Source organism: Sceloporus occidentalis, unplaced genomic scaffold, assembly GCF_023333645.1.
Source record: "Sceloporus occidentalis isolate IW3139 unplaced genomic scaffold, rSceOcc1.0.p SCAF_127, whole genome shotgun sequence".
Taxonomy (NCBI): domain Eukaryota; kingdom Metazoa; phylum Chordata; class Lepidosauria; order Squamata; family Phrynosomatidae; genus Sceloporus; species Sceloporus occidentalis.
Window position 1 is genome coordinate 2,286,329 of NW_028317107.1, and position 17,861 is coordinate 2,304,189.

The following is a 17,861-nucleotide window of genomic DNA, read 5'->3' on the forward strand; positions in this document are numbered from 1 at the left end:
TTGACCATAGAGCAAGGGTCAAGTCTAACAGACAATAGGTGGGTCAAGTCCTTCCACACTGCATGTGTCTTTAATATAAACTTCTTGGAGGGCAAATAAATTGTATAGTGATAGAAAAAATTCCCATAAATATAGAATAATGTTATCGTAAGACTGTAGGTGAGCATGGCGACCCAAGAAACCATTTGGATGAAACAATGACCTGTTCTTCCTTTCAGTTTTTTGATGGTTATCTGTGTTTGTTGAACAGGAGACACCCGCACCCACCGAAGCGCCCGCCGTTATTGTTACGGATGCCCCGGAAGTGGTGACCAACATTGAAAGTCAGACGGTGAACCCACCCGTCGATGAGTACAACTATGAAATTATCCAAGAGGAGTATTACACCCCAAGTTATGAAGATGTTAACTATCCAGAGGTAGAAGAGACAGACGGTACAGGCACCAGGGAGGAAGTCAGACCGGCACCCGATAGTACTGTCGCCACCGTCAGCGCATCCAATGTAATTCATTTCTTCTTCTTTTACGACCATGGAGAACTTATATGGTCCGTGTGCAAAGGTCTACTTGGACAATAGCTTTTGGTGTTCACAAGTGTCATCTCCCCATGTGAACTATGTGTTATGGAGGGTCAGCTCTCAGTCCTTCTTGTAGGACAGAAGATCCATCATAACATGTAGTGAGGTCAGCGAGTCTTCAATCACCTGCAAGTTCAGTTTAGAGAATAAAGATCTTTCTCACTTTTGTTCTTTTAAGTGTTCTCTACCATTGATGTTGATGCTAGGTTGTCTCCAAGAATAGCATACCTACCCCGCTGTCCTATATTCCTGCCCAGTAAAGTGGCTCTCAGATTACATTTGTTGAGATGGATGGAATCTTTGAAAAGTTCTCAATAACTGAGTTTAATCAGATCGATGGAATAACCGTTGGCTTAGAAGCACGCCATTGGTCAAAGCTTGAGTTACATTTTTCTCGCGATCTATCACCGTAGCAACTTTTGCATTTTTGTTCTGATTCTTCTACTTTTTAGAACTTTGCCCCCAAAATGCCATTTTTTACATAATCTCCTAAAATATTGTGCTGTATCTTCCATAAATTTCTTCAAGGGCACATCTGTTAGCAGCTCAGGGGGAGCCCACAAGGAAGGTGACGCTGATGGCGACTTCACAGAAGAGACTATTGAGACCTATGACATAGATTCCGATAAACTCGATTACTACGGCGTCGACGATGACTTCATCACAACGGGCAATGGCGGTTCCTTGGATGGCCTGCCAGCAGTACAGAACCCAGACATTGAAGTATGTAGACCGTTCCGCCTTTGTTATTCCGCTCATTATTCTTTTATTAGAAACAGCTAAAAAAATATATATATATTATTTTTAACTATTTGAAGATGAACGTTATGGCCAACTTATAACTTGGTCGGTTAACCAAAGCTGTATAATTAAAAAATATGTTAACTTGGGGTTTTTTTCTATTTATTCAGCATTGACATCACTTTTAAAGAATCTGAATATTTCTTACAGATACATGGTGGCGCTCGTGGAGAGAAGGGACAGAAAGGAGAGCCGGCTATTATCGAACCAGTAAGTTCTCGCCATGTATTTTACTTTTTGTTTTACGGATCATTATATATATATGATTAGTTTTCATGTATAATAACTGTCATTAAAAATAGAAACAAAGTATATCATACCAAAATATTGTGTCCGGTATTCGAAGGCTCACACCGGAAAGCTCCCATCTGCTTGTGTAAGCAGCAGGTTTTGCTGGCAATTATCGGGTTAATTGCGTGTGACAGATTAGCAGTCCCCATTGTTGGGGGATAATGTAAACATTTGGCTGTCGCCTACATGTCAAAGACCCTTCCCAGATGTCTAAAAGTCCAAACAGAGCCCAAACAGCAGAATAAATATTGGCAGAAACCCCAGATGTTTTCCCCGTGAACTCTCTAATGAGACCTTTCGTCGGGATATCGGAATTAGCGTCCTGTTTAATCATGCGCAATTTACTACAAAAACTGGAAAAAATGCACAATTATTTTTTAATTCTTATTTTCCTTTACGTGTCTCCATTTTGCAATGTGGGACTAATTTGAAATAACAACATTTTTGGGTAGAAAAAAATTTTCACTTATTTTTTTTTGTTTTTGCCTTTTAATTAAATGATTACGTTATTTAGCGTCACGTTTTTCCTCCTCGTACAAAGCTTTGTGCTTTTGGCGTTTGGCAATAAACAGGTTAAGTCACGTTGGCAATAATAGGACAAATGCCTCACCCCCCCCCCCCCCTCAGCCTGTTGATACAGTGTATCTGTACACAGTGAAAGATTCCGGATGCCTGGGATTTCTAGAGGATTTGAGTATCTTCCCAGTGAAACCTCTAGGACTCTTCCCATGGAACAGCTGATGGCCAGGAGGTGTTCAGGACAAACAAGACGGGTGGGAAACATCATTGAGTGTTAAACATCGAGCATGTTTGTCATGCCACCCACATAGAGAATGGAACCCAAACGAAATTATCCCTCCGAGTTATTATTTCCTAGATTCTGTTCCACCGCAAGACCATCGAAGCTTTGGGGAAACATCAGCCCCCCCCCCCATATAACTCAAGATTTCAGTTAATTGTCCTATAGTTCCTTTATTTTACAGGCACCGTAAAAGCCTCCAAAGGCAACAATATACCCTCCATATCCAAATACTTCAGCCGACTACATTATGTATCTATTCACTTCAAGAAGATGTCCATCACAGTTGACCAAAGAACGTCCAGAACGTTTTTAAAAGCCCTTCTCGTAGGCATAGCACAATATTTCTTCTTTTTTTCACATTTGAGAACGTTCTTCTTCTTGGAAAAGATCGCCATTAAACCAGGACAATTCAGAGTTCATTTAAAGGATGGAGTGATGCGAAGGATTTGATTTTGGAGAAGTGTCTCTGAGCACAGAGTACAGATAATTGGGTTACTTATTACAGCACTCTGAGGATGAAAAGCCATCCCGCGGCTGTCGGAGAAAGCTAATGGCAGATCATTTAAACACATTTAGATTTTTGGTGTAGCTGACTGCATAGAAAGCGCCTCCACGTGAACTCTCCAAAAGATCGTCGTCGTGTCGTTTTATTTTCAGAATTGTTGCATTTGACTGTAATTTTTACCCGCTGACCGATGTCTCTTTCTCCAGGGAATGCTGATTGAAGGTCCCCCAGGCCCAGAAGGTCCAGCTGTAAGTAACTCAGTTTACTCATTTTTTGACCAACGAGAAAAAGGGTTAAACCCCCCAACTTAAGGACCACTGCCCCTTTATCTGGTATGGTTGCTGGGCCCATTCAGCCCGTCTAGTCTGCCGGTATTTCGTGGTATTAAACTTATACCTTAATCAGTCGTTGGTCTGGAGCCGTATGCCTATCCCATGCATGTTTAAATTCCCTCACTGTATTAGCCTCTACCACTTCTGCTGGGAGGCTGTTCCACTTATCTACCACCCTCTCAGTAAAGTAAAACCTCCTTCCATTCCATCTTAGCCTCTGACCCTCTAGTTTTAGATTATGGCCTCTTGTTTATTCTCCATTGAAATAAACTTCCCTCCCTTTATGTATTTAAATGCCTCTTTCCCATCCCCTCTTTCTTCTTTCATCTAAGCTTTTGAATGTAGGAGTCATATAAGTCACTTCTGCTTATCATAAACTACACGTTAATCACCATTTTCTTCTCTGCAGGGATATCCCGGTCCACCAGGAACCACAGGACCTCCTGGCCCAGCTGGAGACCCCGGAGAAAGGGTAAGAAAGTCCCATCATTCTGACTCCAGCAGCCTGCTATCTATAGGTTACCTTTAAGCTTGAGTAAGTTATGTGCTTTCATGGCACTGTTTAAACAATGAGTTGATGCCATCATTTTTCTGGTCCACATAAGACTGGGGGGGGGGGCAGTCAACAATAAGGGCTGGGGTAATTGACCCATCTGCCCCAATTTTCTGAGGATTATACCAGGCCTTATCCATATGGTCCTGGAGGTGTGTAGTAGGACATACTCCGCTGTGTACCTTATTTGAGTTAAAAAGCCCATAAACAACTTGATGTCAAAAACCAACATATATTTCTATTTCCTCTCTATGTGAAAGTATAACAAGAGTTTAAAAAGGTCCGATAGACCCTGAACCTTGTGTGAGGGAACTGTGCATATCAAACTTTATGTATGACGGTATGTATTGGATGCTCTAGAGACGTAGTATGGATTTAGGGGGGTTTAATTGAAGCACATTTAGTGTGTTTCCCCTTAAAATATACCTTTAGTATGTATTAGCCAGGTTGGGTTGAACTGGTGGGGATGTGACCTCATTTGCTTAATATGCCATTGTCCTAATTGGCCGGGCAATTTACACGTATAGTCTGAATGTAGAGTTCTCATGGAATGCGTGGAAAGAGACACATTGTTTCTCCTGTTGGTCTACGTGCAAAGTGAAAAGAATGACATCATTCACTACGGCGTGAACATATGGCTTTTATTAGGACTATGGATTGTGTTTAAGGCGTATCCATAGCTCCAATCCCAGACAGAGTGAGCCAAGTATGGAGACTTTGGACATGGGGGGGAAGGGAGGTTTATGGTAGAAACTAGAAAGAGAAATGATTTTAACCTCCTCCTTGCTGCTGGAACCGCTAAGAGTCGTAGTATTCTGCTTATTAAACAATTCTCCCAGCTGAACATTGTCTGGCATACCCTTTAATTTATAAAATGAGAGTTGCAGATCTGTTTTATTAGAATGTATAAGACAAATATGTTCTCTGCATAAAATAAGTAGGTTATGCCAAGTCCAGTAACCCATGGGAACAACTTGGCTGCTTCCAGTTGACCACCAGATGTGACTTCTCTATAGTAAGATATACGAGATATTTCCGCACTGCATTGTGACATCTAGTGGTCAGAATAAGAATTACTCCTCCGGCGTCAAGTCAAAAAAAGTCGAAATGGAAACCATGATATTAAAACTCAGATGCCAAAAAACATAATCATTAAAAGTCGCAAGTATGGGCAACAAAGTACGAGCCTTGGTTTTCTGAAATAGACACTTTTTGTAGCACCCGCTTTTGAAGCACCCATTAAATAGACATTCCATGGACCACAATTCTGTTGCTAGATAATTAGAATAATTAAAGTAAATTGTTACATTAAATCCAGACATAGTTAATTGTTATTTTTCCTATATATATATAAAATTATATTATTTTATATTACTTCTCCTCCTATGTATGTAGATCAAAGCGGTGTCTTTGATTGGCCTTTATTCCTTCTAATACACTTAATTCATCACATAGGGTATTTTGGTTACTGGAGACACATATGGGGGTCTTAAAGCTTTCAAGGGGACTACCAGTTTGGGGGGGGGGGATTATAGCTTCATAAGAACAAAGTAGTGATTTTTCTGATCTTCTGCCTGCTGCATTCATTTAGGTTTTATCGATCACATCCCCAGCGGAGCTTTGATGTCAGATCTTTTGTCTTTTAAGTTGATACTTTGTTGCTTATTTAAAAAATAATAAATATTGTATCTTTACACTTTACTGCCATAGAATGCAACAAGATTGTATTGTTTAAACAAAAGTCTCCAGACTCGTATCTCCAACCGATGACCCGGAGGATAAGCCGAGCTCATATTGATGTGTGTTGGCCATGAAAACCATAATGGGAATCTTATCATTTCGCTAAATCTCTTCTTTCTCTGTAGGGACCCCCAGGAAGAGCAGGACTTCCAGGTGCTGATGGATTGCCAGGACCAGCAGGGACAATGTTGATGTTACCGGTAAGTAGGCTTTTACCCAGTGTAACATACAAGGTAGCAGACTAGTCCTTTTCCAAAAAAGCCAAGTTCACCAAAGGGGAATAAAGAACGTTCAAACACAGAGCTGACAATCTATAATGTCCAATGTTACAGCTGGGGCTGGGTAGGAACTTTAGCCAATATCAGTGAAATCAACAAAAAGTAGAAATTTTCACCCTATGGGAAGACAAATCGCGCTTCTCCGGCTGAGTTTCCACAACTTCTTCCAAAGCTTGTGAGAACATGAGGTTTCTGGGTTAGTGGGTTAGGTTATGTTTTTTCCATAGGAGATTGCGGTGGGGAAAATGCTTCTTTCTTCTGTTTTTGGGAAAATTACGTCATCATTTATACACAAAATGCAAAACTAATTCAATTATAACTACAGGATTCTGTAAATTATTTTAACCCCTCTCTAAACCCCGAGTGCAAAAACTCTAAAATGAGTCAATATCAAGGAAGTCAAATAAATCAGCTGTATAATATTATGTGTGACCAATAAAACATAAAAACACAGAACCTTTTGAGGAAGCTTTTTTCTGCTGCTATGGCAACATCCAAGGTTTACATTTTCATTTGATCAAGTCACAGTTTCACATGTATTAGTTTCTAATGCAGAGGAATAAACACGTTTAACCCTTTTACTTCTACTGGCCCACAAGGAGCATACAGGTTGGTCTTATCTGACCCCATCAGGTTTAAATGGGCCATAATTAGCCTTATTCTCCGCTCGCTGCAGTCCTCCTCCTGATATGCAAGTGATCTATATATTATTCCATACCCGGCAAGTTCATGCAGTCTTGATGGGTCCTCTTAAACAAGAATAAATCTTAAAAAATGATATTAAAAGAGAGCAGTTTTGTTACGACACGAACGCTGCAGAACGAGACTGGACAGAATAAAAATGTCTCATCAGTGTACTTCTTTCTGATAATAATGAGGATGTTTTACTGCGCGGAGAGGAAGCCTCCATGGAAGCGAGGATAAGATGGAGAACGTTGTGGGTGAATGACTACAGAGGGGAATGGAGAGGGAATTTACTTTAATGGACCATAAATTAACGACATTTACTGATACCCTCAAAAGCTCACATTTTGTAAAAATAAATAAATAGATAAAAAATTTAATTTTTTTATACAAAATATATATATACAAATATAAATAATGCCCCAATGAGAAGCTACCGCATATGTTTTATGTGTCATGGACTTTTCCAAAACACATTGTCCATCCTAGATATAAAATCCTGGTTCTATTCATGACCAAGGTGGTCATTGACGCCTTTCTTCATCTGGATGGTTCACTAGACGCTGAATTGAGAGCAGGAGAGGAAGGAACCAAGTTCTCCATCCTCACCTTTCCCCTCATCCCGATATTTGTACCGAGATGTGAAAATAGTATTATTTTCGGGAGAGATTAACTAAATAAAGTAAGAACCTTTCCTAATTTGCCTTTTTTTTCCTCCCGTTTTCAGTTCCGGTTCACCGGAGGTGGAGATGGAAACTCCAAAGGTCCCCAAGTGTCTGCTCAGGAATCGCAGGCACAAGCGATCCTTCAACAAGCCAGGGTAAGCCCCCAGTGCCATGCTTCCAGATGTCTCGACTCTGAAAACTCATGTAACTCTCCTACATTTTGGGATGAGTCTGTTCCTTGTCCATTGATGACCATAACCAGTTGAGGTTAATACCGATTACTCTTCATTTTGGTAAAAAAAGGTTTTCCATCAATAGAAAATGGAGAATATTCCAGAGGAAGAATTTCAGTCATCACCGATCTTAATCGCAACATTACTTTACGTGATATTGTGTTTGGGTGGCGCGTAGAGTTTAACAGGGGAAGACATATTGTCTGAGGATTATGTAGGTTTCTCCGAGGGAGCTTTCCAAAGGACATAGACCTCCCACAGTGCAGAAGGTCCAGCTACCACAATAAAGAGGTCAATTGACTTGGCCTTAGAAGAGTACACAAAGGGAACCTATTGACTGATACCTAGTTTGGTATTAGCAGCCCTTTGTAATTAGTAATCATCTAAATGGAAGTCATTAAAGTTCCTGGGACACGTGGCCAGGATTTGCTGAGCTCCCGTAGCGTCGGTCTCTAAGTAACTTGAACAGGAATTCTGGGGCAAAGCGTTTTGTCTGATGTTAAAACTGTTTGGGGTCAGGCTGTGACCTATAGAAAGGTTTTAAAACCTTCAATGTTCCAGCTGAAGAGTTATGTATAATAAAAAAAAAACAAGAAGAAGAATCTCCAACTAACGCAGCCTTCCTTTGGTTGTTTTATTTTAACAATCTGGTAGGAATACTCAACATTTGACAATGGAACTGTTTGATTAACTGTATTCCAAATGGAATTTTCAATACAAGAAATTGTAAGTGTCACCTGCGTCAACGGGAAAAAATGTTTTCTAAGAATTTTCCAACCAAATTTCCCCGGTAATTGGTTTCCTTCAGACTAGTACCCACCACGACAAATGTTTCCTACCAAATTTTCGTACAATTTGACATTAATGAAGTATCAAAGTACTTTAAAGCCCCTTGAGATCGAATCCCAGCTGCACACACATTGTTAATTGTCTAAATGATTGCGCTTTTGTTTATAAAACAATCGTGTCAGTTTATAGGAACTGAGGGGGTTTCCATCTGTGCGCTAATCCAAATATTTCTTGTTTTCTCCAGCTTGCGCTGAGAGGACCCTCTGGTCCCATGGGTCTTACAGGAAGATCAGGCCCAATGGTATGATCCAAAACATGCTACAATGTTACGTTTTTCAAAATGATGTTTAATATTAGTGACTTGTTTGCTAAAAGGACTTTATCGTTTGTAGGGTCCACCAGGTCCTTCAGGATTGAAGGGAGAAGCTGGAGATTTGGGACCACAGGTGACTATTTCATTAGAAGATACTATTCTCTTTCTAGAACCTCAAACCCACACTTCCTGACGGTTCTAGTCCGGTACCGGATACGCCAACATTCTTTTCGCTCAACATTCAGCCTTGTACATATCTAAACAGTTTACTGACTTCTGCCTATTTCTCCACAGGGTCCACGTGGAACACAAGGTCCTCCAGGTCCATCAGGAAAAGCAGGCCGAAGGGTAATTTGTTACCTACATTGTACCACTTGGTTAAACCCATTCTAGTGAACCTCAGCTTGGATGCTTTAGCTCTTTTGTATGTTACATTTGATGTTTAATAGGATATTAGGGATGTTTATGTCCTGTTTTCCAACCTTAGGACAGCAGTGGTAAGATACATTCAGTGCATAAGTCGGATAAGTCGGCCCTGCTTTTTCGAGCTTACAATCTATTTCCCCAATTAAAATATATAATCAAATATCACCCAGTTCTCAAATTTGGGATCTCAGGTTCACCTTATAGGACTAATTGATTCTCGTATGTCGATCGATGCTCCTCCTGTTAGTGTGAATATATTTAAGGAGAAACATTGAGAACACAAAATGATGATTAAACCCACCAGGTCAGAAGATAACGACACATTGCAACCATTTTAAATACCCTGACCTACTAAGAATACAAAAGCATTTAATTCTTTATTACGCTTGCCCAGTGCATGCAATTACACGTTCATTTGGAATTAACCTATTTGGAATCTCTATGGAAGCAGAACTGTTAGTCAAGGTTGCTATGTTGTTTTTGGTGGCATTTTTACCCATTTAATTGCTTTTTTTGTTTAATATTTCCAGGGCCGTGCAGGCAGCGATGGTGCTCGTGGTATGCCAGGTCAAACTGGACCTAAGGTACAGAGTTCCAAGAGTAACAGCGATAACAGAAGGACCTACTAATAAGAAAACGAGAGTAACCACCTTCTGCCTTTATCTTCTAGGGTGACCGAGGATTTGATGGTTTAGCTGGTTTACCTGGAGAAAAGGGACATCGGGTAGGTTGAAGTCCTTGACATAACTACCTCTTTAATAGAGTAGTTCACAAACCTATTGATGTTCTTGAATGTGTCTAATGATCATCTGTGTCTTACAGGGAGAATCTGGCCCATCTGGTCCTCCAGGTCCACCAGGAGAAGATGGTGAAAGGGTATGTACCATTGAGTCTTCATTAGACATTCTTTGTTTTGATGACAAATACATGACCAGGTTGTTGGCATTGTACCAATAGCTAGTGAACTCAAGTCATAGTATGGGCATACAAAGGCCTAGAGGAACAATCAACTGTGCTATTAAAGAAAGAAACTTGAGGGTCATATATGGCCACCACTGGAACAACATCTATATATAGTAGATTTAAAGGTTGGTTGGGTGGTTATGAGAAGCCCATGGGCTTCAAATTAAAAAGGGAGATACATGAATGAGGAAGGGCGAGTGAAAAGAGGAACTTGGTTTCTGTCGTCTGCAATAGACATCTCTGTGGGTTCTATGCTCTTTTGAGAATAATTCTATTACTTTACTGAACTGTATTTACATTTGTTGTCAGGGCGATGATGGAGAAGTTGGACCAAGAGGATTGCCCGGTGAGCCTGTAAGTACCTACCTGCTATGATCTTACCTCTATGAGCCTCATGAACATTGAATATTATCTACGTCCCTTCATATGACGTACAGCGTTAGAATTCAGCAATACCGACTAAGGCATATCCCCAACATGATTGTATTTGCAGAAACATTTGAACCTCTTTGGGTTTTGTTTGATAAACATTGAGATGTCAGTTGAGTTATACTCAACTGAGCTGGGTTTTGGCCATTAATAAATAGACCATTTAGACTTGGGTAAGATTTAATTAAATAATTAGTCCTCTGTGTCCCTTCTGTTGTCTAACACACTTTTATTTTAGGGACCACGTGGATTACTTGGACCCAAGGGACCTCCAGGCCCTCCCGGACCTCACGTAAGTCATGTGTCCTTATCTGTTATCTGTTGTGTTTTGTTGAAGACCTGGAATTCTGCAGATGGGAGAGAGCTGTATAGGGATCCCAAAAAGACATTCATGTAGAAATGTTGGGAAATGCTTCAGGGTCACTGGTGCATACGGAAGCTGTGACCATATCTGCAGTAATCAGTCTCCCATGTCATCTTTCTTCTCTACGCAAAGGATTACTACCAGCCATGTTTAATGAGTCTGGGCCGGAGAAAACTAAAATTGGGTTGAAAAGCTACCCCATGAATCCTCACCGGCCAGCCAGCGCGGGCTCGCAAATTACAAACCTGTCATTATTGATGTGCTTTTATTAAAACTGTTTGGAGCAAACCGAATGATGCTCTCAGGGTAACCCCCGGTGTACACAAACCATCTTTCTTCTGTCAAACACATTGTTTCCTGCCCAACATCTCTCCTGTAGGAATTACAAGAGTTTATAACAAAAACACGCTCCATTAAAGAAGTCTTTGTCTTTATTTTGCTAGAGTCAGAAACTCTTGTTTATGGAATGACACAAAATGCATGCACTGTTTTTGGCCCTGACACTGGCATATGATTCAAACCTGTCTTTAATACGACCACCTCTAAGAACCATATTATTATTATTATTGCTTTATTTTATTTATAAAGAGCCAGAAGATTTCATAGCGCTATCATAATGATTCAGTAGAGCTACTACAATGAGTCTGTAGCATCATTCTGTAGCGCTATTACAATATTTCCCTAGCGCTATTACAATATATGACTAGCGCTATTACAAAATTTCTGTAGCCCTATTACAGTAATTCCATAGCTCTATTACAATGATTCTGTAACTCTATTACAATATTTCCGTACCGCTATTACAATGATTCTTTAACTCTATTACAGTAATTCTGTAGCCCTATTACAGTAATTCCATAGCGCTATTACAATGATTCTGTAACTCTATTACAATATTTCCCTAGCGCTATTACAATATTTTCCTAGCTCTATTATAATGATTCTGTAGCACTATTACAAAAACTTTGTAGCGCTATTACAATAATTCCGTAGCCCTATTACATTGATTCTGTAGCGCTATTACAACAATTCCATAGCGCTATTACAATAATTCCATAGCCCTATTACAATAATTCCGTAGCCCTATTACATTGATTCTGTAGCGCTATTACAATAATTCTGTAGCCCTATTACAATAATTCCATAGTGTTCTTACAATGTTTCTGTTGCGATAATACAATGATGAGAGACTAAAAAATTACAATAACATGAACAAACTCCAGTTGTATGGATACAGAAGGAAAGGAGGACCCTACTATTGTGAGCTTACATTTTATTACCTTAGGCAGGACAGATTATTTACAGAGGGCTTTTAGGAATTGTGATTATCTGTCTTGATTGCTTGAATGGGAAATACAGGCTTTCGATTCTTGGATAATTAATCTTCTCCTCCGACAGGGTGTTGCTGGAATGGATGGACCAGTTGGCCCCAAGGGGAACGTGGTAAGTATTTTTTAGCGCTATTAAGGAAATCAGATTTGCATCAGAGAGTAACATTATGGAACGTAAACATCATCCTTGGAGGTGTAAAGCTAACTCGGCCAGTGCTGCTCTTAATCTGAGATGTCTTTAGTGCCAGATGACGAGGAGCATTGCCTCATTCTAGAACCAAAAAGGTTAATACATGATTAAAACACAATCGACAAATGTAGCCTCTTTAACATGATACTGGATTAAGATTCCTTAATAATAACAAGGTGGGGTTGATATTGCTTTTGGCCGCGTAGATCATCTTAATGCAATGCCAGACATTCTATGACATAATTATACAATTCAGTGACCTGGTGCCCCATAATTGTCCTTCTTCTTCTTCTCCGGTTACAAGTTGCGTCATTCAACTTGGGGTTTTGTGTTCTTGGTGTCACATTCCTTTGATAACCTTTACATATTTTGTGTTCAGGGACCTCAAGGTGAACCCGGCCCTCCCGGTCAACAAGGAAACCCCGGCGCTCAAGTAAGACCTGAATTTTATTTCATTTCATGGCAGATAACAACAGTAAGACCGTAAAAAGTCATTTTTGTGTTATTGTTGAGATTGGTCTTTTGGTGGGCAACCATCTTTGGAAAACTCATTGACCTATCATTGAATGTTTTATATTTTCAGAACAACTAGCAAATCCACATAAACTAGTAGAAGATAGATTGTCACACGAACATTCCAATTCATTATTGCTTCTATAAAGGCCACTGTTCTACACAACTTCTCTTTGCTTTTTGGGCTTTTTTGTCCTATAGGATGGACTTCAGAATATCAATTATCAGGCATGGGGTGATCGATATTTTTAATCAAGTTCCTTATAGAATGTCTTGAAACGTTGATAAAGATATTGTGTGAGCTTCAATGTTGGGACCATAGACAAGCCACTGTAGTCCATATCTAGGGAACAGAGCAATAAGACATACAAACACCAACACTCAAAGGTCCATCAAACTGTACAGATGGATTCCTAGACCTTCTGAAAGGATTATGGATAAAGAATGTCCACCCTTCTGTAACATTTCCTATGTTTGTTTCCCACAGGGTCTTCCAGGCCCACAAGGAGCAATCGGTCCCCCAGGAGAGAAGGTAAGATAATGTCTCCCAGCTGTTGTGTCCTTGGTCAGACCCGTAGGAATAAGCCCTTCTCCCCACAGCCGTTCTATGTCAGACTCCGGCTTCTTAACATGTTAAACATCTGTTCGTAGAGAGATGCAGACAGAGCAAAGGAACCCTGCCCATAAACTCTCTTTAATGTTTATGGGGGGTGCGCACACACGCAAATTAAGAGTGACATTGTTTAGGGAAACCTTATACAATTATAACCCCTGAGAGCCGCATTGCTTTCAAATCTCTACTAAACACAATATCGATCAAGTATCGGAATGTGCGGAGCGGTTGTATATTTTTCCCGTAGACGTATTACTTCTCAGTATTCATAGAGCCGCTCTTACAAAGATTAACTTATAAGTCATAAAACCAAATTGGGCGTTTTAGCTTTTCAAACATCCTCCCATAGAGTGCATTTGGAGGCAGATCTTCAGGTTAGGGGGGGTTTTACACCTGAGATCAAGGGAAACATTTAAGATACGTATTTGAATAAGGCTGTTTGTCATAGAAGAAGGAATTTTTAGTTGGAGACGACCATAATAATTGTTTTAAAGGATCCAGTGACTGCTCATCCATACCTACAAAACATCCTACAAAATACTTTTTAATGGAAATACTTGTTTTTAACTGTATATTCCATTGTTATTCTGCGTAAACAAAAAATATAAATCTAGATAATTGGTAATACAATTTTTTTCTTATATTAGACATCACAAGGGTATATAATAATAATAAAAAAATAAATAAAAATAATAGTAATAATAGTCATAATAATAATACTAATAATAATACAAATAATAATAAAAATAATAATTATAATAATAACAATAATAATGATACATTTGCAGCCTATATTTTCATATCCTTTTATTGTCCAGTCTTTTTAAAACCAATTGTTTCAATCACTTCTGAACTAAGAATAACTGTATCCTCTACGAGCGAGGCTGGCAAAAGCCACGTTGCCTTACGGGAGAAAAACTGAATAATTTTAATGAGATTGCAATTTTTTTGTCCTTTTTTTAGGGACCACTGGGAAAACCTGGACTCCCTGGCATGCCTGGCGCTGATGGCCCACCAGTAAGTATCGCTATCTTCTAACCTCATTTGTGATGTCAAAGAAGGAACCTTTAATTAAACAGATGTTATATCATCTGTACAAAATATAGAAAGAAGTTCCAGATCTAAAAAAAACCACACTCACAAGTGGACCCCAGATGTCCTAAATCTTGGGTGAAACGTGAATATTTATGAAAATTTATCATAACCTGTTGGGTTCGATTGAAAACATATTTCCTGGACTGGGGAACGTCGACTGTCAGCGCCTTGGGAATGAAAACTTATTTATTATTATTATCTTTTATTTATGAAGCGCCAACAGTTCCCGCGGCGCTTCTTGCAGTCCCTACATTCAAAGGGTCTGATAAAACTAGATAAGACAGACTAAGACGAGCCGATACATTAGGTAAAGAGGGCCATGCGCACACGCTTACACTGAAGCGCAGAATCTACTGTATTACTTCTTCCGGTCTTCCTTCTGTACCATGACAATGTATGTTTTGTGCGGAGGGAAAGCGGCCAATGGAGTGCCTGCATTTTATAAAAACGTATACGTTTCACAAAGCTTATTTATTCCGTGTCCTCTTTTTCTCAGGGTCACCCTGGTAAAGAAGGCCCCTCAGGAGAAAAAGGAAGCCAGGTACGACCTTCTTCGCATGTTTCCTTTTAAATGGGGAATTCCATTTTTGTTTATTAATGCCATCTGAGGAACGGGCCTCTGAGGTCTTTTTGATCCCCTCTGAAGAAGACCTCCAAGGTCTTCAAAGCGTATGCCACCCCACGTCTTACTCTTTGAACGTCGATCCGCTGAAAGACATCACTAAAGTCAAATAATAAAAAATAGAAACATAGAATCTGTCGGCAGATCAGAACCATTCGGCCCGTCTGGCTCGAACTCAGGGGCGGCTGGCCCTTTCTGAATCATTTTGGACCGATTGAGGGAGGCAAAGACGGCAAATTAGTAACAGCCATCAAGCCCAAACTGATGTTAATTCTATACTAATTGCAGAAGACCGTCATCGTATATATTCTTTATGTTCCTGTAGGTCAGCAATTAAATAACCTGTGTCCCTAAATCCCAGGAAAACAGATCGCTTCGGGGCACGGCTGCCTTGTTCAAATTTATCAAACGTATTTTTTATGATGTGTCTAATGCAGTAGAGAATAAAGCCATGTGTTCTTCGGCCACCAGGTGGCGGTGGTGTTCTGTTGCCACTGCTGTGCCCCCCCCTCTTAGTATTATGTGCTGTTCTAATGCACCTTTATGACTTCATATTACCCCAGTTAAACTTTACTTCTTAAAGTATTGTTCCTTAAGCTCGGAACATTAATAATCATTTTTTAACGTGCAACTTCTGTAAAATTCTCTTTTTTTAATTTCTGATTTTTGTAGGGTATACACCTGTATCACAATGCCCCCAAACACTTGCTGACCACTCTGGTTTAAGGCTAGATATATATATATATATATATATATATATATATATATATATATATATTTTTTTTTTTTGGGGGGGGATAAAATAAATAAAAATTAAAATGATTTCTAGCTGAAGGAGCTTTCTAAAAATAAATATTTGAAAAGAAATGCCACCCAATAAATTAAATTTAATTTAATATTATTTTTTTATTTAAAAATAAATATTTTTCTGGAAATGAGATGTCTAAGGAAGAACACTTACAAAAACCGAACTGTGCTAATCACCATAGCTTTCTTCTATACATAAGGAAGTTATATATACAGTATATACTATATAATACAGTAAAATATTCCAAATATTCTAAAAAAAATCTAAATAGAACCTTCCTTACTAGCGGACTCCGATACATTTCATCCGACGCCTCTCAAGAATGGCTGCCGTTTAAATTGTGATCGTGCAGTCGAGCTAACAAGTGTCTGGAAGAATCTGAAATGATAATGAGAAGTTCCCAGATTTGATCGACCCTCTGAGGAGTTCGATCCTTCTGAAAGAGCCTGTTTTTTTTTTTTTTTATTAATACACACAATATCGGCATTCTGTAGAATAAAAGCGATATTGTGACCGGCGTCCTTTTTGTTTGCTGTCGGCGTCCGTCGGCTACTCATTAGCTAGAAGAACATTGTAGGACATGGGAACAGAGTAATCTTCTGATCACCGGTGGGATGACCTACAAAATATTAATCTCAACCCTTTGTCCTTTATCAGCATTTTTATTCTTTTTTTTTTTTTTTAAAAGCAAAAAAAAAGAACATTAAACTTTTTCTTTTCTTGAACACAGTATCTCACTACGTCTCTACTCAAATACATTATACGCCATTAGAAAACACTGTTTTTGTTGGATCTATCACCACATCAGGCTGGGTGCAGGACATCAGGCCTGTTGGCAGCTATTAGTGTAACTGAGTGGGGTATTTAGAAGAAGAATAATGGGGTTTATTTAACCCGTTCAATTTATAAAGCTTTCCTGCGGTTTCTATACACATTATCGGGGCTTTTAGGGCAGTAGAACCCTGCGATCCCCTCCTACCCAGCAAACATTCTGACCTCCTAGAAAAGAGGGGCATCAGGGGTGGAAAAAAAGGACAGAGTGAAGACAGCGACCTAGAAACAGCATCGCTATATCTGCAGAGACAGTGTGCTGGACACATAGATGAGTTGAATTCTTGACGCCATGTCTCTAATCCCTGTTGTCATTGTATCTTTTTCTTCTTGCTTTTAGGGCCCTTCAGGACCTCAAGGGCCAATCGGATACCCAGGACCACGTGGTGTAAAGGTGAGTCATTAAATGTTTAATGTTTGCCATGCAAGGCAGATTAACACAGCTGGCGTCCATCTGTCTGGCCGTGGGAAGCGTTTTTCTTCTGCACTTGCTGTTCCGAGCGCTACTGAAGGCGACTGATACTTTCTGCGGGAAATAAAAAAAGGAAAGTAGCGGATCAGACCCCCAACCCTGCTAAAAAAAAATGTAATTCCAAAATCTATGGAATCTAAATCTATCTATCAAAGATTTAAAGTGGCCATATAGATCCTGTAGGCAACGAGAGGTGATCCGATCAACGCTCAACAACAGGGATTCATCGCCTGAGACTCCTTCTAACCACGCAATATTTAGGGGTCTATTGACCCATTTAATTACGGAGGTATAGAGAATTGAACAATTCCTCTTACACTCAGGCGGGCCATTCTGATGCCCCAGTTGGAATGGAAAAGTTAATAAAAAATGGCGTACGCAAGTCCAGCCCAGGGCTGGATGTCACAAGAAGATGTTTGGTGTTCTTCTTACTGGCGAAACGGAGCTCCTCTCCATTAGAGACACATTAGAGTGTGAAGTGCAACGGATCTGGCTTTAGAACCGTCATTAAACTAATTGAATTATTCTGCATTGCTACTGAGAAAGGAAATGCAGAACGGCAGAAATTCTCCTCCAAAGTACCATAATTAGATTTGCTAAAGTAGAGATGGATGGATGTTCCGCAGCTTCTAATGGAGACA

The 17,861-nt window shown here is 39.6% G+C and overlaps 1 protein-coding gene across 1 annotated transcript in view; it reads left to right on the forward strand.

Moving 5' to 3' along the window:
* Positions 1-17,861, forward strand: part of LOC149281839 (collagen alpha-1(V) chain-like) — an 84,416-nt gene that overhangs the window by 38,940 nt on the left and 27,615 nt on the right. The window contains exons 10-30 of the mRNA XM_089498984.1: positions 251-502; positions 1,106-1,300; positions 1,529-1,588; positions 3,183-3,224; positions 3,718-3,780; positions 5,727-5,801; positions 7,291-7,383; positions 8,495-8,551; positions 8,643-8,696; positions 8,858-8,911; positions 9,520-9,573; positions 9,660-9,713; positions 9,812-9,865; positions 10,262-10,306; positions 10,620-10,673; positions 12,144-12,188; positions 12,646-12,699; positions 13,267-13,311; positions 14,356-14,409; positions 14,984-15,028; positions 17,089-17,142. Coding sequence (XP_089355110.1) covers positions 251-502; positions 1,106-1,300; positions 1,529-1,588; positions 3,183-3,224; positions 3,718-3,780; positions 5,727-5,801; positions 7,291-7,383; positions 8,495-8,551; positions 8,643-8,696; positions 8,858-8,911; positions 9,520-9,573; positions 9,660-9,713; positions 9,812-9,865; positions 10,262-10,306; positions 10,620-10,673; positions 12,144-12,188; positions 12,646-12,699; positions 13,267-13,311; positions 14,356-14,409; positions 14,984-15,028; positions 17,089-17,142 — 1,503 coding nt within the window. The remainder of the gene's footprint in view (positions 1-250; positions 503-1,105; positions 1,301-1,528; positions 1,589-3,182; positions 3,225-3,717; positions 3,781-5,726; positions 5,802-7,290; positions 7,384-8,494; positions 8,552-8,642; positions 8,697-8,857; positions 8,912-9,519; positions 9,574-9,659; positions 9,714-9,811; positions 9,866-10,261; positions 10,307-10,619; positions 10,674-12,143; positions 12,189-12,645; positions 12,700-13,266; positions 13,312-14,355; positions 14,410-14,983; positions 15,029-17,088; positions 17,143-17,861) is intronic.